We start from the raw sequence: 19439 nt of genomic DNA on the forward strand, positions 1-19439 counted from the left end.
CTCCCATTCCAAATTTTTCTGTGGCTTCCCAGGAGATAAATCCCCTCCCCAAAAATCCCATCCTGTGGGACATGAAGTTATCACTACTGACAAAAGCCTTAGGATGGCACAGAGAACTGTTCTGGAGCCAAGACTCAGCCTGAGTGCTGTGAATGCTCCTGGATTGGGGTATTTTGGGCCAGAAGTCCCCAACCACAGAATCATTTTGGCTGGAAATGACCTCTGGAATCATTGAGCCCAAGCTGTGCCCAATCCCCACCTTGTCACCAGCCCAGAGCAGTGAGTGCCACATCCCATTTTTCTTGGACACCTCCAGGGATGGGGACTCTAAACCTCCCTGGGCAGCCCCTGACAATGTTTAACACCCCCTTCCGGTAAGAAATTCCTCCTGATGTCCAGCCTGAACCTACCGTGGCACAGCTTGACGCTGTATCCTCCAAACCCGCCCCCCCCCCCCCCCCCCAACTTCCAGTTCTCCCACTGGCACAGATGAAGCCGAGGGACGACAGATTCCAGATTTAAATTTCCCAACAATTCCCCACGGATTTCCCAGCACCAGAAACGGGGCGAAGGGCGCAGCCGCCCGCATTCCTGTGGGGCAGTCCGGGCGCTGTCAGTCCGTGGGCTGGGCTGGGCTCGCTCCGCGCTCCCGCTGCTGCCGCCGGGCCATGCAGGCCCCGAAGGCGCGGAGCTGCTCCTGGCAGTGCCGCCAGTCCTGCCGCTCCGCCATGCACTCCTGCAGCTGCCGGTGCTGCTCCAGGCAGCCGGTCCGCGCGATCATGGCGTCCAGGGGATCCTCGCCCTCCTCAGCCTCGCCCTGCGCCGCCGCCGCGCGGCTCCAGGCGTGCCCGGCCTTCGCCATGGAGAGCTGGGCACGAGGGAGGTGGCCGTGTCTTTTGGGGAGCTCAGCAGCCTCTCCGTGCACCCTCCCCGTACACCTTACCCCAGCCACGGGTGCCCACCGCCTCCTCAACCCCCACCCTTCACCTCCCGAGGGTCCCCGTTCCCCCACAGATGTCCAGCACCCTCCACGACCCCGACCCCCCCCCCCAATAAACACCCCCCGTACCAGCGCAGCGCGGCCCCTTTAAGGCGGAAGCCCGGCACGGCACTTCCGGGGCATGGCGTGACCGCGGCGGCGCTCGTTGATTGGCGGGCTTCTTCCCGTTCCGGTCGCGCGACGGTCGACGGGAAGTAAGGAGGCGGAAGTAGGTGCAGTTACCCCGGTAAAGATGGCGGCGACGCTGCGGATCCAGAGCGACTGGAGCCGGGCGTTGAGGTGGGAAGGGTCCCTTTCTTTGTCCCTGTCCTTATCCCTGTCCCTGCCCCGCTCACGGCCGCTTCTCTCTGCAGCAGGGACGAGGGCGAGGCCTGGCTGAGCTGCCGCAGCACCGGTGAGTGGCTTGAAGAGGCCTCGGGGGTAACCGTGGGGATAAGAGGGGATCGGGGAGGATCGAGAGGGTTCTGGAGGTGAGGGGTGTTTAAGAAGCCTGTGGTGCAGAAACGGGTGGGGGTAGCTGGGGGACCCTGTGGAATAGGGGCTGGTGGGGTGGGGGTGCCCTGTGGTTTAAACGGGAGTGCGAGTGGTTGGGGGTCCCTTGTTTAAAAGGGACTGGGGTGGTTCGGGGGTCCCTTCGGTTTTAAAGGGGGTGGGGTCATTTGGAGGTCCTGTGGGTTCGGAGGGCATGGGGGTGTTTGAGTTCCTTGTGGGTGAGGAGGAGGTGAGGGTGGTTGGGGTCTCTCTGACTTGGGAGGGGTGGGGGACGTTTGGGGTCCCCGTGGGCTGTGAGGGTGCTGGGGCTGACGGCTGCTGTCCCCCAGGGAAGCCCACCCTGTACGGCAGTGTCACCCGGCGCGGGCTCAGCTCCGATGGTGTCCCAGACATCGTGGCCTCCGAGGGATTCGTGGTCGGGGAAGTCACCAAGGTGCCAAGGCTGGGGGGAGAGGGGTTGGTGACCACCCCGTGCATAAAGGGGAGCCACTCTGACGGCCTAAGCTGTCACCCAGTACCTGCACAGTCCCGCCCAGCCATCCCGAGCCTCCGGCTGCGCTGAGCCCTGGAGCTGGTCCCTACCATCCCACAGGGCCGTGGCTGGCCAGGCTGCAGCAGCCATCCCTTCCCACCTGCATCCTGAGGAGATGAGCCCCACACTGACCCATCCATCAGTTTTCAGGCTCTGGGATCCTACAGCTGGGTCCAGGTCACGGTTCTACCTCGGCAACCTCTGTTTCAGGACTAACAGCACTTCTAATTCCTTTCTTCCCCCTCTCTTTCCTTCTCTAGAAAAGCATCCTCATTTCTTGTCCTCACGAGAATGTGTCCACAAAGTTCCTGGCTCCATACACAAGTTTTTGTAGGATTCATCAGAAAAGTGTGAGTAGCCTTGTGAGGTGGCAATCTCTGGGTGTGATTGGTAAATCTCACATCCCTGTGTGTGGTGTCCTCGCAGTGAGGGGTGGCCTGGAGTGTGGATTCGTGTGTGAGGGGCTGGAATGGAGATGGAACTGGGATCTTGTGGTTTAGGAGTAGCGTTCCCACTGAAATACCCTGGACCACGTGCCACTCACTCCTTCCCCCCTCCCCCTGCAGCAGGATGGAAAGGGGAATTGGAGGCACAAAAGACAAAGATCAGGGGCTGAGATAAGAACAATTTACTGAGAACAGCAATGGAATAAGAAAATAAACGGTAGCAACAATATTAATTAACAAAACAGGACAGGGAAACCACAAGGAACCCAGAACCCCTAGAAGGTACCACCGAATATCCCAAATATCCCATCCCGTGTCCCTCCCTGCTCCTGTAAAAATTAACCCTCTCCTGGCCAGAACCAGGACATTCCCCACCCCTCAGTCTATCCCATCTACTCATGCCCAGATCCCACACTGCCCAACTATACACACAAAAGCACAGGAATCATTCCCTTAATCAAAGGCTGTCCCTCCTAAATGTCTCAAGATAGATATTTATATCCATCATACTGTGTTTCCTTGTCATCAGTGGTCTTCCAATCCCTCTCATTGGTATCCAGGGTTTTTTAGCTGTGTTCTTTTAAACTTTTAAATTCTTCTGGTTTTTTGGGTTTTTTTTCTCCTGCTGCCGTTTTTTTACTTGTACTTCTGAGCCTTATGAAATCAATCCAGTCTGTTCTTTAAGACCTTGGTCTCTTCAACACTTTTCTTTGGGAGCTCTTCTAAAACACTGATCTTTTCCAAGCCTTGGCTTTGTAACGTTTTGAGTTGTTCCATGCAGGACGCTGAGGGACGTCTGTAGGAAAGACAGCATAGTCACGGCAGATGGGGCAGGTGCTGGAATGCTCCTGGAGCCACGTCCTGATGCACTCCCTGTGGAATTCATGCCCACACTCCAGTTCACATGTGTTTCTGCTTAGCTCCTCGTGGCATATTGTGCAGGGATCATCACTGGAGGCTCTGTTTTCCTTGGGCTGTATTTCCACACAGCTGTCCCGTGGCAGGGGAAGAGGGTTTCAGTCTATAGTCCCAGATGTAGGCCTTTAACTTCAGCACCTTTAGGTCCCTATCCCATGTAAAGGATGACAGCGCCTTGGCATAGAACGGTGGCGCACTCTTTTTAAATTCCGCCCAAATGCGCCAGGTGCAGTAGGCTCCGTCCGGATTGTCGAGGAACTGCGTGTTCCGTGTATTCCGGTAGAGTATGTCCACCATAGTTAATTCTGTCAGATAGTGAACACCTTCCAGCTTGGTGTTCCACCTGTCCCGGTACACGATCACCTCGTCCGCGGTGTACGCCAGCCTCACACTTGACACGAGTCGCCTCCAGAGGCTGAGAGTTCCTGGCCCGCTCCCAAGCCTCCTGTCAATGGCCACATCCCGGGACAGGGGTCCCAGGTGCGTGGCTTCATAACTGTTTAGGAATACATCCACATTGGCCCCTGCAAACCAGCAGTCGTACAGCCAGAGCAGTAGGGACTGATCCGGAAGGCGGGTGAATCGTTGTCGGATTTCTTGCAGCTTACGCTGGGATTTGCTCATTATCTCTGGCTCTGCCTCTTCCTCCTCTTCTGAGGACGCTGTTTCCTCTTCATCCCTCACTAAGCAAACTAATTTGGGCCTGGATGTGAGTGTGTTCTGTTTAGGAGCGACTGCTCCTGGCATGGGTTGTTCCTCTGGTGCAGCTGCAGTTTGAGTGGCTACAGTGCCTGTTGGTCTGTTTTCCTCCTCCTCCTCCTCTTCCTCCTCCTCCTCTTTCTCCTGAGGGGACTGGCTGGTATCCAGCAGTGTCCGATAAAGAGTAGCCAGGGCCCAGCACAGTGCAGTAAGTTGCTCCTCCCTGGAACCACCACAGCGCTTCTCTTTCAGATATTCTGCCACTTTAACAGGGTCCTGTATTTGTTCAGGGGTGAACTTCCAAACCACTGGAGATGAATACTCCTTCAAAACCTGGCCGATTTTCTCCCACCTTCCGTGCCACTCATCATCATCCGACCTCTGAAAGAATTTCTTAATAATCTCTTTTGTGACTCTGAAGATGATGTAGACCAGAGTGAGGAGATATATCAGACACGGCAACAGGAATATGCCTTCCTTAGTATTCAGAGGGAGTCCAGAATCCTCAAAAGCTGCTATAAGAGGCTTAAAGGAGTAAAAGGAGATGAAAGGCTTGTGGAAATCATCGTCTCCTGTTCCCCCCCCAGACTGGGAACGATTATTAATGGTCTCCTGGAGGTAGTATATCACGTCACAAGTTGATACCACATAACCCACGTACATAAAAATCTTGAACCATCTCCCTAAACTGTGAAAGTGCGTTATCAGGACCACACAGGGAATTATAAACCTGTATAGGCACCACTCCACTAAGGGCAGACTAAGCCACATCGTGCCCTGCGGCTGTACCTCACACACCAAACACTCAGCTCAAACTTGCTTCCAACCGGCTGTGGGCAGAGCTGTTGTGATCTCGAGCCTTGGTGCCGCACGATGGGCGCCGGATTCGGCGGTGGTGGTTTGGGAATGGTATTCCCGAATTTAGCGTTCCCACGGGCACGGCCCGCGCCGCTCGCTCCCTGCGCTCCCCCGCGGGAGGCTGGAGAGGGGAACCGGAGGCACCACAGGCAGCGATCGGGGGTTGAGGCGCCAACAACTCACAGGGAACAGCAATGGGACAGGGAGCGACCGCGGGGACCCGCCCGGATAGAAGGAAAGCCGGAAAGAAGGGAGTTTTTCCCGCCGCCGCCGCACGGGGAGGTGGGATCGGGGGACATCCGGCTCCTGGCTCTGCCCCTCCTGCTGCTGGAAAACTTAACCGTGTCCTGGCTGGAGCCGGGACAGGGTCTTCTTTCTCACGGTGCATCTGCACTTCTTATTCCTGTCCATGGATTTTAGCACTGTAGCGTTTTTTCCCCATCCGCAGCCTGCAAATGCAATTCAGAAACGCAATGCAAATGCCACTCACAGAATCACAGAATTCCTAATGTTGGAAAAGACCTCTGAGACCATCGAGTCCAAGCTGTGGCTGATCCCCACCTTGTCCCCAGCCCAGAGCACTGGGTGCCACGTCCAGGCCTTCCTTGGACACCTCCGGGGATGGGGACTCCAAACCTCCCTGGGCAGCCCCTTCCAGTGTTTAAAACCCCTTTCCATGAGGAAATTCCTCCTGATGTCCAACCTGGCCCAGCCTGAGGCCGTTTCCTCTCCTCCTGTCCCTGTTCCCTGGGAGCAGAGCCCGACCCTGCCCCCCCCGGCTGCCCCCTCCTGCCCCCTCCTGCCAGCCCCTCAGTGTCCTCCTTCTGAGGGGCCCCAAGCTTGTATGAAGAACTTGTTTTGATTCAGTGTTTCAGCAAATTTAGGCTGTGAATTTGGCTTCATAAATATCTCAAACGGTGGCTTGTGATTTGGGCCAGTTATCATGAGCTCTTTTCTTATTTCTCATCTGTTTACAGGACCTGCTAGAAAAGTCCAGATTTCTCTTCAACCTGGGATAAACCTGGAATACAACTGCTGCTTGTGCAGGCTTCTCCCTGAGCATTCCTTTTTCTCCTTGCCTTGCAGAGTCACAGGCAGAGAGTGTACTTAGCAGGTCTCCCCCGTACAGAATTAGGCTCTTGAGCAGATATACTTATATACAGAATTATATAAAGCTAATTCTTGGTGCTTTTACCTTCCTGCAGATTACCTGCCTTGATATTTCCAGTGGTGGAGGACTTGGTGTGTCTACCAGCACGGATGGGACCATGAAAATCTGGCAGGCTGCGAACGGAGAAATAAGAGTAAGAGCATCTGGCTTGGATGTTTTGTGTTGTCTGTGACATTCCTGAAGTCCTGTGGCCATGATGGGTCAGGCTGTTCACACCCTGTGAAGAATCTGGCTTCTTAGTGAGAAGCTAATTGAAATTGGGCATCTTGGAGGCTTTAAGTCAAATCTATTGGAAAAGGTGGCTTCTCCCAAGGGGGATGTTGCTCAGAGAGGTGCTTAGGAATAACAGGTCACTGACAGCCCCTATCCTGCATGGTAAAAGCACTTATGAATTTCTTATGAAGGAGAGAAGAGGGGAGGACAAAAAGCTTTCGGTGCTGGATTACCTCCATCCTGGCTTGTGGCCTTCCCAGAAAAGGGGGAAAGCTCCTTCGTGTGGAGCTTGACCTGTCAGCTCCTTGTTTGGCAGAGGATAAAGACATTTAACTTGTAATTAGAAGCAAATGTAGTATCTTTTGCTATGTAGTTAGCTGCTCAAATGGTAGAGGGAGGCCCAAAGTCACCTCTTTGACTGCTCCAAATTCAGACCAGTCCATCCCAGCAACGCAAACCCAGAGGATTTGAGCTCAATCCTTTGCCCATGTGAGAATTTTTCCAAGTTTTCCAGTGTCAAAACTCAACAACTGCTCGGCACGAGGATGATGACAATGGAACTAGCACGTAGTTCTTTGTTTTTCCAGAGACTTTTGGAAGGCCATGTGTATGATGTGAATTGTTGCAGGTTTTTCCCATCGGGCCTCGTGGTTCTGAGTGGGGGAATGGATGCCCAGCTAAAGATCTGGTCAGCAGAAGATTCCAGCTGTGTAGTAACATTTAAAGGTCACAAAAGAGGTACAGAGCCCTTAAAATGCTTCATTTGCTGTGTGGGTGCTTGCCTTGCACGCCGGGGCTGATGTTCGGTCACCAGCCTGCTGCACTCTGTGTTTGATGTCTGGAATGTAGCATCAGATGCCCCAAATGCTGGCCCAAATTCTCTCTTCCCTGAGCCACCAACTGCTGTGTCCAGGCTCTGGCTTACCCTGTCCCACAAGGTGCTGGGCTTGATTGAGAGGTTAATAAACCCCATGGCTGGCTGCCCTAAACTTGATTAACTCAAAAAGCCATCTTGTGCAAAACCTGCCATTGTTCTTACGTGATTTGGGGGTTGGAACTTGATCTTCAAGGTCCCTTCCAACCCAAGGCATTCTATAATCTATTTGTGTGCATTGAAAATGCTTTGGCACAGGTGTCCCCTAACCAAACCAGGTGGTGTGACAGAACCTTGGTCAGAGTGATGCTGCCAGTCACTCACAGTCTGTTTGCTTGGCTTATCCTGTCATTTTGGTTTCTGTAGGGAAAGTGCCAATCAAATCTTCTGACCACCTGACTGTTCTCTGCTAAAAAAAACACTGTCATTTTTCAGATCCGAATTTGACAGCCCACAGTATAATAAAGTAGTTAAGGGATCTTAGTGGCAGCAGAGACTGCTCTTTGCATGTTGCTGTAGCTGGATAACAGGAATGCTGCTTTTGGGATTATCCAGGGGTGGACACGGGAACATTTAAAAGTGCCAGGCTCTTTTCTGCCCAGATTAGAGGTTAATTTTGTGTGGCATCAGCTCGTGCTGAGGTGAGGTGTTGCTGATCACATGATGGATAATGTCTTCCCTCTGTGCCAGCTGGTGGTTCCGCTCTGTGGGGTTTTCTGGGAGCTGCTGCCTTCCACAGACACCTTTTTCTAGAGGCACAACTTGTCGGTGTGTGACTGCTGTCACTGGGACAGTGGCCTGGAGCCAGTGGTCAAGTTCAGCTTGGGAAATGGGGTGCTTTTTATGTCTGTATGAACTCAGTCTTTGGTTTCATGCAGGTATTTTGGACACTGCCATCGTGGATCGGGGAAGGAATGTCCTGTCCTGCTCCAGGGACGGCACTGCCCGTCTCTGGGACTGTGGGAAATCTGCCTGCCTGGGCGTCATCGCTGACTGTGGCTCTCCCATCAACGGCGTCGCCGTGGGCACTGCTGACAACTCCCTGAACCTGGGCACACCTGAGAAACCTCCCAGTGAGGGGCTTTCCCTTAAAATTCCCCTTTGTTTCCCTGTCCCAAACTGCTTAGGCTTGTTACCAGTAATCCCAAGTGTCTGGAATGCTGCTCCATGCCCTTTTACCACCTTGGGACAGGAACAGAGCGCTCCAGTCCTGGGTGGAATTGAGCCCTATCTAGCAGTTTGGGTAATGAACACGGAGTTCTGCTTGATTACTGGCCTTTCTGGTGTCTTGGGGTCTGGAGGAATGTTGCCACAATTCAGCAGGGGTGATCCAAACTGTTGGGTTTGGATCCCATCAAGATTTGTTGTGTAGCCACTGTTGGCATTACCTGTTGTCCTTTTGTCAGGTGAACGTGAGGTCGGGACAGAAGGGAAAATCCTGCTGCTGGCTCGAGAGGACAAGAAGCTTCAAGGAGTGGGACTGCAGAGCAGGCAGCCAGTAAGGATCTGGGACTGCCAGAGCACTGGGATGGGGAATTGAGCCAGGTTAAACCTAAACTGGAGGAGAGGCCAAAGCCTGGTGCAATAAAGGGATGCTCTCTCTCCTTTCTCCTGGATAGATTTTTACATGAGGAGTAAGAATGGCTCAGGATTTAACTTGGGAACAGGGAAGACAGTATTTAAAAATAAACAGTGGCAGCTGTTCTGCTTCCCTCTCCTGGATGTCCCATGTGTCTGACACTTGGTTTGTTCCCGAATCCTCAGGTGTTCCTCTATGTTGGATCTGACGCCTTCAACTGCTGCACATTCCTGTCAAGCACCTACATTCTGGCAGGGACTCAGGATGGGAACATCTACCAGCTGGATGTGAGAAACACAAAGTGAGTGAGTGAGTGCCTGGGGCAAACAACCAGGGTTTTGGTTGGAAAAGAGAGTCAGGCAGAGGGTGCTGGCAGGCAGTGCCACTTCCCATTGTACCGTGAGCTCCTGAGCCTCTTGCATTATGTTGATGTGCTGTGTGTATGATGTTATGTAACTGTATAATTTTATATTTATATAATCTCTGTACACAAACGTGTAGATAAATTTGGCAGAAAACTTCTTAACATCAATATTCGCCCCTCCCACACAGCCCATTTCTTTGCTTCATTTGCTTGAGTGAAGCAAATGTCTTTGTAGGATCCTGACACCCTGATCCTCATGCCAGCATGGGATTGGAACTGAGCTGTGGGGTTTTACTGGTGTTCCCTGCTAACTCAGTATCATAGGAAAGAATCATGGAATGATTTGGGTTGGAAAGGGCCTTCAGGTTCATCCAGTTCCACCCCTGCCACGGGCAGGGACACCTTCCACTAGCCCAGGTTGCTCCAAGCCCCATCCAACCTGGCCTCGGACACTTCCAGGGATGGGGCAACCACAGCTCCTCTGGACAACAACCCTCATTCCTTGTTTCTGCTCTTTTTCCTAGTGCTCCAATCCAGGTGATACATAGGTCAGGAGCACCAGTGCTTTCCCTGCTACCCTACCGAGATGGATTTATTGCCAGCCAAGGTAATTCCAGGGCTGTTTTGTGCCCGTGGAAATCCTGTAATCAAATCAAGGAGCTTTGTGCTCTTTGGGCATTGTCCTCTTGCCCCTTTGGTTTGGGATTTCCACCCCCCACATCCCTCATATCCCTCCAAAACGGGGCCTCCAAGGTACGTCTCACCCACTGGAGCCTTTTCCCAATAGCATTTCTGTTTGTAATGAAGAGTGTGGCTTGTCTCACTAATTGGCTGCTGGCCCTTCCTTGCAGGGGATGGCACCTGCTTCATTGTTCAGCAAGACCTGGATTATGTCCTGGATCTCACTGAGGCCGACTGCGACCCCGTGTACAAGGTAAGGAACACGGGGCATCCCTGAGGAGAAAGTGGGCAGGGAAAACTGGTGCCAGGCAGATGGCAGCTGCCCTTAGCTCAGGTTTTTCACCTCAGCAGGTTCCTCCACACAGTTGACTATTGAGCTTATCTTTGTTTTTTCTAACTGAATAATCCTAATATTTTGCATAAACCAATCCTCTGCGGAATTCCCTGGCTTTATCTCCATTGTGCAGGAGCTGAGTGGAATGGTGGAGTTGGAGCAGCTCTGGCAGAGCTGTGTTCCTATAAAAAGTGTGGAATTAGGGTGCTGGGACAATCCTGAGGGTAAAAGAACCAGTGCTGCTGACCCCTCTTGTTCCCTGGGGATTTGGGGCCAGGAATTGGGTCTTGCTGTGCGTTCCAGACATCCCACTGTGCTTGCTTGGATCAGGGAGTGTGGTCTGGACTCTCAACCTGGAAATGGGCCCTTGTTTATAACCTGGCCCTTCTCCACAGTCCAGCTGTGCATCTCCTACCCAACACAGCCCCTCAGATGAACACAGGGGGATCGGGGTTTGACTGCCCAACTCAAAGCAGGAGAAACGTTTTGCCACACTTAATTTTCCCTTTGGATCTGATAGAAGAACCCTTGTGTGAGGACACACCTACTCCCTAAGCTCTGGTGAAACCTGGAACTGTCCTTTAAAACCTGCTAATGCTGTTCCAGGAGCCATTCCCCTCCTCTTCCCTTTGCAAAAGTCCAAAAGGAAAGCTCATCTCTGAGGATTTCACTGGCAGCTGTCACTTGGGAAACGCTTTGTGTAAATACTGCTTTTTTTTCCTTCTTCAGGTGGCTTCTTGGGAGAAGGAAATTTACACGTGCTGCAGGGATGGGATAGTGAGGAGATACCAACTTGCTGACCTTTAAGTGTTTGAAGGAGCCAAATAATGGAGCAACGTGTCGGAAAGGCTCTTCCAAGCTGATTTTCCTGGGACGTGTGTGTACAAGTTTGAGGCTGTTGTGATGACCAGGCTCCATACACAGTAACAGGTCATATTTTTTCCTACTACACAACTGGGATTAGTTTTTAATTTAGAGAGGCTCTTTTGTTGCAATGATGTTGTGGTTTTATTTCCAGTGCTGAAAAAATGCTGTTTGTAGTGGGGGGAAATAAATAAATAAAGGGGGAGAGGGGGCACAGTCAAAGTGACTATCACAGTATGGAGTGAAATAAAGCCGCTGCTTTGATAACACCTGTGTTAACACATGTGTTTCCATGAAAATCTGGGGATTTTTAAGAAAAAGAAATGAGGGGAGAGGATTGGGGGGGCCCGGCAGAGTGCGGAAGTGAGAAGGAGAACTACGTTTCCCTTAATGCCCCGCGCGGCGCCGACCGGAAGGCCTTTTCGTCGCTATAGCAACGGGACGCCATGGGCATGGACTACTACGCTGTGCTGGAGCTGGACCGCGGCGCCACCTCCGACGACATCAAGAAGGCGTGAGGGACCCCCAGCATCAGAGATTCCCCTCGGGCCGGGAGGAAACATGGGGACCCGGGGGGTGGCGGCGGGAGCGGGGCGGCCCCGTGAGTGGCTGTCCGTCGCCTCCCCCTGTGCCCCACAGTGGGGACTGGGAGGGGGGAAAAGGGTCTGGGCAGCTTGGGGGGGCAGCCCGGGCTGGATGTGGGAATGGGGTGTCTGCTGTCCCCTTCAGTGGGGGGCTGTTCCCTTCAGTACCCTGAGGGCTGGAGCCCCTCTGCTCTGGAGCCAGGCTGGGAGAGCTGGGGGTGCTCACCTGGAGAGGAGAAGGCTCCAGGGAGACCTCAGAGCCCCTTGCAGGGCATAAAGGGGCTCCAGGAGAGCTGGGGAGGGACTGGGGACAAGGGGGAATGGCTTCCCCCTGTCAGAGGGCAGGGATAGATGGGATATTGGGAAGGAACTGTTCCCTGTGAGGATTATGAGGCCCCGGCACAGGCTCATCAGAGAAACTGTGGCTGCCCCATGCCTGGAAGTTACTCGAAGCCCTGTCCAGCCTGGGATAGTGGAAGGTGTCCCTAGATGGGTTTTAAAGCCCCTCCCAACTCAAAACATCCTGTGATCCGTAGTTATCGGAAGCTGGCTCTGAGGTACCATCCATTGAAATGCAAGGAGCCCTGGGGGCCGAAGAGGTTCCAGCAGCTGGCAGAGGCCTACGATGTGCTCAGCGACCGTAAGTGGGGAGTGTCCCCTTCCACTGACTGGAGGGGCAGGAGGGGCTGGAAGGGGGTGTGAATTCCTGGTCCCTGGCAGAACCAGCTCTGAGACCCAGAGCCCAGCTGGGAACTGGCACACACTCCCATGTCCATCCCTGCTGTTCCTGGGAACCCTCTTCTCCAGCCTCCACCCAAGCAAAACCCAGATCGCAGGCTGGGGCTCTCCCTCAATTCCCAAACCTTCCTTGTTCCCTAAGCCATGAAGAAAGGCATCTACGACAAATTTGGCGAAGAGGGGCTCAAAGGTGGCATCCCCTTGGAGTTTGCGAGCGACAACCCTTGGAGCGTCGGATATGTGTTCCACAACAACCCTGACAAAGTCTTCAGGGAGTTCTTTGGAGGGGACAACCCCTTTGCAGGTAAGCTGGGAGACTTGGGGGTGGCTGGGGTCTGTCTGTGACTGCCATGATTCCATGGCAGCTGCCACCTCAGAGCATTAAGCTTTCCAGGAATGTTTCCCTGCCCACTCAGTTCCCTCCGGTGCTTGGAGGATATAGATCCTGACTTCCCCTAGTCCTGCGTGCGGGAGAGGCCTGGAGGTGCATGTTCAGGCTGTCAGCTTTCCCCAGCTGCTCCTGTGACCCTTTCTGGGACGATTCCCATCAAAAAGAGGGATTAGGGAGGCGAGGTTGCCATAAACACTCCTGGGAAAAACCACTTCAGGTGATTCCGGGCGGGAGAAGAAGGGAGGTAAAGACCCCGGAGGACCCCCCATCTCTGACCCGAGTGAGGGGCTGTCCCTCTGCTGCCTCACACAGAGTTCTTTGCCGAGGATGGCTCGGAGGTGCTGCTGCCCTTCGGAGGGCCCCGAGGCCGGGGGGCGCTGCAGCGGGACCCCCCCATCGTGCGGGATCTCTACGTGTCCCTCGAGGACCTGTTCCATGGCTGCACCAAGAAGATTAAGATCTCCCGCAGGGTAGGGGCTGTGGGGGTGAAGGGGGTGGATTTTGGGGTGGGCTCTGCCCTCGGTGTGGGACACTGAGGATTTGGGGATGGCTCTGTCCCAGGAGCTTGTCACAGGGAGGGATTAGCACCAAAGCCAGAAGGACCCGAACCAATGTCCCCCCCCTGCCTTGGCAAAGGGAATTCAGCACTGGAGGCAATGTGGGAGCTGGTAGGAAGTGAGGGCTGATCTCAGAGATGGGTAGAGAAGGAGCTCAGTGTGTTTTGGGCTCCCATCATTCCATTTTCACACTGCTTTGTGACTCCTTTTTGTGCCCTTGGTGACCGGCGTCCCCCCCCCCTTGTTGTCCCAGTCTCCTGGATCCAGCCCTGAGCTTCTCCTGCTCTAGGACATGGGAAACACCCTCAAGTTGTGACAGGGGAGGTTTAGGTTGGGTATTAGGGAAAATTTCTTCACTGAAAGGGTGATCAGGCACTGGAACAGGCTGCCCAGGGCAGTGGTGGAGCCCCCATTGCTGGAGGGATTTAAAGCTGTGTGGATGTGGCACTTGGATGTGATTTGGTGGCCTTGGCAGTCCTGGGGGAACAGTTGGACTCTGATCTTGGAGGTCTTTTCCAACCTAAAGGATCCCATGATTCTATGATCTGATCCTGGTGTGTACCCACAGCCACTCTGGTGTGGAGTACAACCCGCCCTGGCCCTTTCCTCTGGTGAGCAGAGCACTCCTGACCCTCCCTCTTTGGGCCCCTCGCTGTGCACCCCCAGGTGATGAACGAGGATGGGCAAACAAGCACCATCAGGGATAAGATCCTAACGATTGACGTGCAGCCGGGATGGAAGCGGGGCACCAGGATCACCTTCGAGAAGGAAGGAGACCAGGTAAGCACAGAATCACAGAATAGTCAGCTTTGGAAGGGACCTCTGGAGACCTCCTAATCCAACCCCCTGCCCAGGCAGGGTCACCTGGAGCAGGAACTCATCCAGATGGGTTTGGGATGTCTCCAGAGAGGGAGATTCCATGCCCTCCCTGGGCAGCTGTTCCAGTGCTTTGCCCCCTCCATGGAAAAAAGTTCTTCCATGGTATGAAGCTCTGGTTTCCCATTGCTGAGGGCACTCAGCAGCATGACCAACAGAGAGACTCAGCATTACTGTGCTCAGAAGCACTCTGAGGAGCCATTCCTGCCTGGATTTTCCTTAGAACAGGTTGAAGAAAAATAATTGAAAGGGGTGATTTTCTTCCTGGCAGAAAGACAGTTTTGGATTTGTCCTTGGCTGAGCAGGAGTCTTGGAGAAAAGACTCCTTTTTCTCTTAAGGGAAGAAAACACCTTTGCCCTCTCTCTAGCCAGCTGAAAACAGCAACAAAAGAGCAGCAATTTGTGTCAGCTTTCCCTCTATAAAATAATTTCCAGGTTTCCAAGGACAGGTTGGATGTGGCTTGGGGCAACCTGGTCTAGTGGAAGGTGTCCCTGCCCATGGCAGGGGGCGGAACTGGATGAGTTTTAATGTCCCTTCCAACCCAAACCATCCTGGGATTCCATGATTCTATGATCTTTTTCCCCTCAATTTTAGGGCCCAAACATCATTCCAGCTGACATCACCTTTGTTGTCCAAGAGAAGCTTCACCCAAAGTTTAAAAGAATCGACAACAACCTCCTTTATGTTGCCACAATCCCCCTGGGAAAGGTAAAGAGCCAAGTGAGGGGACAGACCTTCACCTTTGGGCTCTGGGGCTGCAGCAGCAGCTCCTGGTGCCACTCCATGCCCGGCAGGCGCTGACTGGATGCACCCTGGATGTGTGGACACTGGATGGGAGGCTGCTGAACATCCCCATCAACGACATTGTGCAGTAAGTGCTGGGGGAAACGGGGCTCAGAGGAGAGCGGGCACTTGGGAGGAACCTCCTCGGCACTGGGGTGCTCCAAAACCTTTTCCAGCAGGTTTGGGGCTGCAGGAGGAGGATGATGCCCACAGTGGGCAACTCTTCTGGTCTGGGGCCATGTTGCTGGGAGCAGAGGCAAGGAGAGGGCTGGGCGTGGGTGGATGAGGGGGATGCTGGAGCCTGGAAGAGGAGGACAGGCCCCTGGATGAAGCTGGAGGAGGAAATAACCTGAGAAACCCACGTGGGGCTCTGCAGGTGGGGCTCATGGCTCCCGTGTTGGGATCATCCCTAGGCTCCTCTCAGCCTCTTCTTTGCTTGGCAGCCCCAAGTACTGTAAAATGGTGCCAGGGGAGGGAATGCCACTGCTCCAGGACCCCCAGCGCAAGGGAGACCTCTACATCTACTTTGACATCTGCTTCCCCAAGAGGCTCAGCCCTGAGGCGAAAACGCTCTTGAAACGCATCCTCCTGCCCTAGGGACAGTGACCTTGCCCCTCTCCCCCCTCCTTTATCCCCCCAATAAAGCTTTGGAGCCAGTACTGGGACTGGGCAGAAGTTCTTCCAAGCGCTGGGAACCCTAAAGCGTCACCCTAAACCAACAGCCCTGAGGCCTGGCCTGGCTCCAGCTGGCTTTGTGGTCTCTGCTCTCCAGCTCCCACCCTGCAGCAGCAGCTCTGCAGCCGTGGGGAGGCCGAGAGAGGATTTGGGGGCGATGGAGGGAGGCACCCATGGCCAGGACCCCACCCACTGGCCTCGGTGCTTTATTTTCCTACTCCCAGAGTCTGTCCCTGCTAAAGCTGAGCCCTGACAGCACAGGGAAGACGTCAGGTAACGCTTGTGTTGCCTTTTCCAGTGGCACTCCAGGGCTGGGAGAATGCCCTAAAAAGGGGAGGGAACCCTGACCCCGCTGCGATCAGACCCCACAGGGGTGGTTTATTGGAGGTGCCAGTAAGGAATGATGGGAATTGCCACATCAGCTGGCTTGCTCCTGCCTGCCCACACCACTGCCCCCGGAAAGTGCTGCTCTTCCCAGCTGGAAAACCTAGAAACACTTTCTTCTTTCTCCCTAAAAACTCCTCTCTGGAAACCTCCGTTCTCTTATGTTTCTCCTCAAACAGTGTTGTTCCTTCTTCACTCTCTCTGGAATTGGCATGGCTGCTTCCCAGCACGTGGGCAATTAAGATAATTCAGCCAATTAAGATGCTGAGCCTGGCTGGGCTGGTGAGAGGGGCTGGAGGGCCTGCAGTGCTGCACTGCTTGTACAACACAAACCCCCCATTCCAGGAGCCCGGCCCCAGGAAGGATGGGATGAAGCTGTGCTGGGAAAAGCAGTGCTGCAGGGAATGTGCCAGGGATATCCCCATCCCAAAGCCAACACGGGTTGGGATAGTTGGGGTTTAGTCACCACAGTGAGGTTGTGGGACCCTTTGGAGAGACCAGTGAGGCCATCCTGGATGAAGGAAGCATCTGCTTCACCACAAGCCAGGAACATGTCTGGCCACCACCTTCTTCTGCTTTAAAGTGTCAACTGGAGCCTCACCTCAGGGTGGGTAAAATCAGCTGAATTCCAGGGAATTCCGTCAAGTCTCCCAGAAGGACGTCAGTGGGGCTGTGAGGAAGAGGGTTATAAATAGCCAATTCTATGGGATATAAACCTGTCGTTGTCCTGATCCCCAACCACCACAACTCCATTATCCCAAAGGAACTCTGGAATTCACCTCTACCCTTTTCCAGCAGATAGAGGGAGGACCAGGCTGTCAGAAATGTCATTCCCAGGGAGTGAATCCCAGCAGAGAGGAAAAGAGGAGCCCCGAGTCCTTGTGAATGACCCCACACCCACAGTATCGGTGAGGGGGGGAGGCTTTGGGACGCGTTCTTTGCTGAGGCCCCGCCCGGCGGAGCCTCCGGGGCCCCTCGCGGCGCCGGGGCCTGCAGTGCCCACGCTCCCCACAGGGCGGCAGCACCGGGTGCGCAAAGCCCCGCTCGAGTCCCGGCCGCGGCACCGGCGGGGACCGCGTTCATTCCCCGCTCTGCCCAAATCCCTTCCCGCTTTCTTACAAAGTTCACCTCGGCTTTGCAAAGTCCAGCCCCTGCTTCCCAGAGCATCGGTCCTCGGTGGTCTGCAGTTCCCTGGAAAACCTGAGCCAGCAACAGCTCAGCCCGGCTGAGCAGAAGGCATTGGGCGGGACGGGTCAGAATCCCCGCCCGCCTGCTGCACTTGGCGTGAGATCCAGCTACAAACTCTGGAATTCTGCAGATAGCCTCCCAAATGTTCTAGGATCATACCTTTAAAATGGCTCCAAAGGGAGACAGCTCTTGGATCCCCGAACACCGCAACTCCACGATCCCAAAGGATCGGATGGCGGAGCCTCGAGGGTCGCTTCCATGCGGACCTGCAGTGCCCCACGGTGTCCACAGGGCGGCAGCACCGGGCCGGGATGCCGCGCTCATTCCCCGGGAAAGGAAAATTAAATGAGGAGCTCGAAGGCTCCCGGCTTTCCCACCTCTGCTCTGAGTGCTCACTGTGGGGCTTTGTCCCTGAGAAGTGACACCAAGTCAAATATAAAAGTGCCCTTTCCCAGCATTTTCATCCCTACCTATTGAAAGGATGCTCTTTTCTCTTACTGTATTCTTTGCCTGATTTTATCAGAACCATTTTCATCCAGATCCCACTTGTCAGTTATTCAATCCTTTACCATTGTACTTTGGATAAAATAAGGGACACCAGGGATGCTGGACCACAGGAAATCTTGAGGAGAAACCCATTAAAACCTGACAGGGAAAGGTTTTAAGGCACTCCAGAGCACAGAAATCTGTTCATGCCTTGTCAGACCATCCCATTCCCAATTGCATTGCAATATCAGATTTCTCTGCCCACCAAGGACACCCCAGCCAGGACAGACATTTCTCCCACTCTCCAATAGAGACCTCAGGGAGATTTTCCAGCCTGGCTGGTGCTCCACTGGGTTTGTACAAATGATGGGAGCTAAGAAAGGAAAGTTAATCGAGCATTCCAGGCTGACTGGAGTTAAAAGATGCTGGCCAGAACATTCTGACTGGGAATTTCATGCAAGAACCTGAGGAAGATGACACTCACTGGAGTGGGCTGCATGTGGATGATCCAGCCGTGAGAGGGCAGTGAGACCCAGCTCATAGTGAAAAACACCCACTTAAGAGAAGAACACTTTGGGCTTTTGCTCTGCCAGTCTGGTCAGTGAGAAATTACTTGAAAATTCCCACGACCTCTCTCTGCTGCGGGACAAATCAATGCAAGGGTTTGCTCCTGCTCGTGCTGGGAGGAGAAATGAATCCCAAAGCAAGAAGCTTTTACAGCTGATGGGGAAGATTTAAAAAAAAAAAAAAAAAATAGACACTGATGCTCTATGTATTGCTTGTCATTGCAGCTGTGCCACAGAACCTCTTCCAAAACATCAGAGAGCACCCCAAAACCATCAACAGGCAAACCCCAAGGGCCCCCCATTCCCCCCTAGCTCAAATCACTTTCTTTGATGTACATTTTATGACCAAGAGACCCCATAATTAACTACCTTATCCCCCAAATGTTCATTCTCTCCCCTCCAGATTACATAAGATTTTCCCTCCAAAATATTCATTGTAGCTTTACAGAGCTACTCAAGTTTTATCCCAAAATTTTCCCTATCTCTCTACTACTGATCACCTCAGTTTACCTCAAAATATTCATTCCCCACCATGGATATTACCTCACATTTATGCCCCTAAATTTTTCCCTATCTGTCCCTTTCTGATTACCTCATTTTTACCTAAAAATATTAATTCTCTACTCTCTACACTATCTGAAGTTTACTCCCAAAAGTTTCCCTACATGGCCACCACTGACTACCTCATTTTTACCTCAAAATGCTCATTCACTTCCCTACAGATCAGCTCAGATTTTATGCCCAAACTATTCATTTTGTCCCCGATAGATTACCTCAGACTTTTCCTCCAAAATGTTCCTTGTCTATTACACTTTGCAAAAAAATATATTCCATAATTAAAAAGAGAAAGTTGCTGAAAAGCAGTCAAAATTCTCAGTGAAAAAATAACAGGATGGAAATAGCAAAAGGAGCTAAGTAGTGAAGATATTTTTGTTGCTCCATGTCCATATGATCTGCAAGAACTGATAATTTTACACTGGGAATGAACACTTGGTTCCTCTTGAAGGGAGGAAAGAGTTGCAGTGTATTGTCGGTGTAATGAGTTGTTTTACCGCTCTAAAAACTTCCCAAATCTCTCTGTGTGGCAAATAGAAGGTTCAAACGAGGAATTAAATCCCAGAAATGCATTCTGCTTTTCTAACTCGCTCTTTAGCTATGCCAGTGTCCAAATGCCGCCACGCTGCT

General features: G+C 53.1%; 3 protein-coding genes across 6 annotated transcripts; 2 read left to right on the plus strand and 1 right to left on the minus strand.

Annotated features, from left to right (window-relative positions):
* Window positions 1–501: 501 nt before the first annotated feature.
* LOC121673188 (cytochrome c oxidase assembly factor 4 homolog, mitochondrial-like) lies at window positions 502–1160 on the minus strand. The gene is made up of 2 exons (XM_042046287.1): window positions 1070–1160; window positions 502–868 (listed from the first exon to the last, which is right to left on the minus strand). The coding sequence occupies exon 2, from the start codon at window positions 860–862 to the stop codon at window positions 614–616; it is 249 nt and encodes an 82-aa protein (XP_041902221.1). The 5' UTR covers window positions 863–868; window positions 1070–1160; the 3' UTR covers window positions 502–613.
* On the plus strand, window positions 1130–11292 carry LOC121673185 (proteasomal ATPase-associated factor 1). Its single transcript, XM_042046282.1, has 12 exons — window positions 1130–1279; window positions 1354–1394; window positions 1822–1925; window positions 2285–2374; window positions 6151–6249; window positions 6917–7067; window positions 8082–8276; window positions 8610–8701; window positions 8968–9083; window positions 9671–9753; window positions 9998–10080; window positions 10891–11292. The coding sequence occupies exons 1-12, from the start codon at window positions 1233–1235 to the stop codon at window positions 10966–10968; spliced, it is 1179 nt and encodes a 392-aa protein (XP_041902216.1). The 5' UTR covers window positions 1130–1232; the 3' UTR covers window positions 10969–11292.
* Window positions 11293–11380: 88 nt separating this feature from the next.
* Window positions 11381–15614, plus strand: LOC121673186 (dnaJ homolog subfamily B member 13-like). 4 transcript variants are annotated; one of them, XM_042046283.1, is made up of 8 exons: window positions 11381–11539; window positions 12146–12249; window positions 12490–12651; window positions 13051–13208; window positions 13962–14075; window positions 14767–14880; window positions 14967–15043; window positions 15399–15614. In XM_042046283.1, exons 1-8 carry the CDS (start codon window positions 11472–11474, stop codon window positions 15550–15552), a joined length of 951 nt encoding a protein of 316 aa, XP_041902217.1. In that variant the 5' UTR covers window positions 11381–11471; the 3' UTR covers window positions 15553–15614. The 4 variants fall into 4 exon arrangements, with proteins under 4 accessions (XP_041902217.1, XP_041902218.1, XP_041902219.1 ...); XM_042046284.1 differs by having other exon boundaries at window positions 15380–15512; XM_042046285.1 differs by lacking the exon at window positions 15399–15614 and adding an exon at window positions 15132–15373.
* The last annotated feature ends 3825 nt before the right edge of the window (window positions 15615–19439 follow it).

This window comes from Corvus kubaryi, unplaced genomic scaffold (genome assembly GCF_017639235.1).
Source record: "Corvus kubaryi isolate FWS band 111438036 unplaced genomic scaffold, C.kubaryi_AGA036_p1.0 65275, whole genome shotgun sequence".
Classification (NCBI taxonomy): Eukaryota; Metazoa; Chordata; class Aves; order Passeriformes; family Corvidae; genus Corvus; species Corvus kubaryi.

Coding starts and splice junctions, on each gene's coding strand:
- LOC121673188 (XM_042046287.1), bottom strand. CDS start 862: ATGGCGAAGGCCGGGCACGCCTGGAGCCGCGCGGCGGCGGCGCAGGGC.
- LOC121673185 (XM_042046282.1), top strand. CDS start 1,233: ATGGCGGCGACGCTGCGGATCCAGAGCGACTGGAGCCGGGCGTTGAG. Junction 2,375..6,150: donor GTAGGATTCATCAGAAAAGT/GTGAGTAGCCTT, acceptor ACCTTCCTGCAG/ATTACCTGCCTTGATATTTC. Junction 9,754..9,997: donor TGGATTTATTGCCAGCCAAG/GTAATTCCAGGG, acceptor CCTTCCTTGCAG/GGGATGGCACCTGCTTCATT.
- LOC121673186 (XM_042046283.1), top strand. CDS start 11,472: ATGGGCATGGACTACTACGCTGTGCTGGAGCTGGACCGCGGCGCCACC. Junction 13,209..13,961: donor AGATTAAGATCTCCCGCAGG/GTAGGGGCTGTG, acceptor GTGCACCCCCAG/GTGATGAACGAGGATGGGCA. Junction 14,881..14,966: donor CCACAATCCCCCTGGGAAAG/GTAAAGAGCCAA, acceptor CATGCCCGGCAG/GCGCTGACTGGATGCACCCT.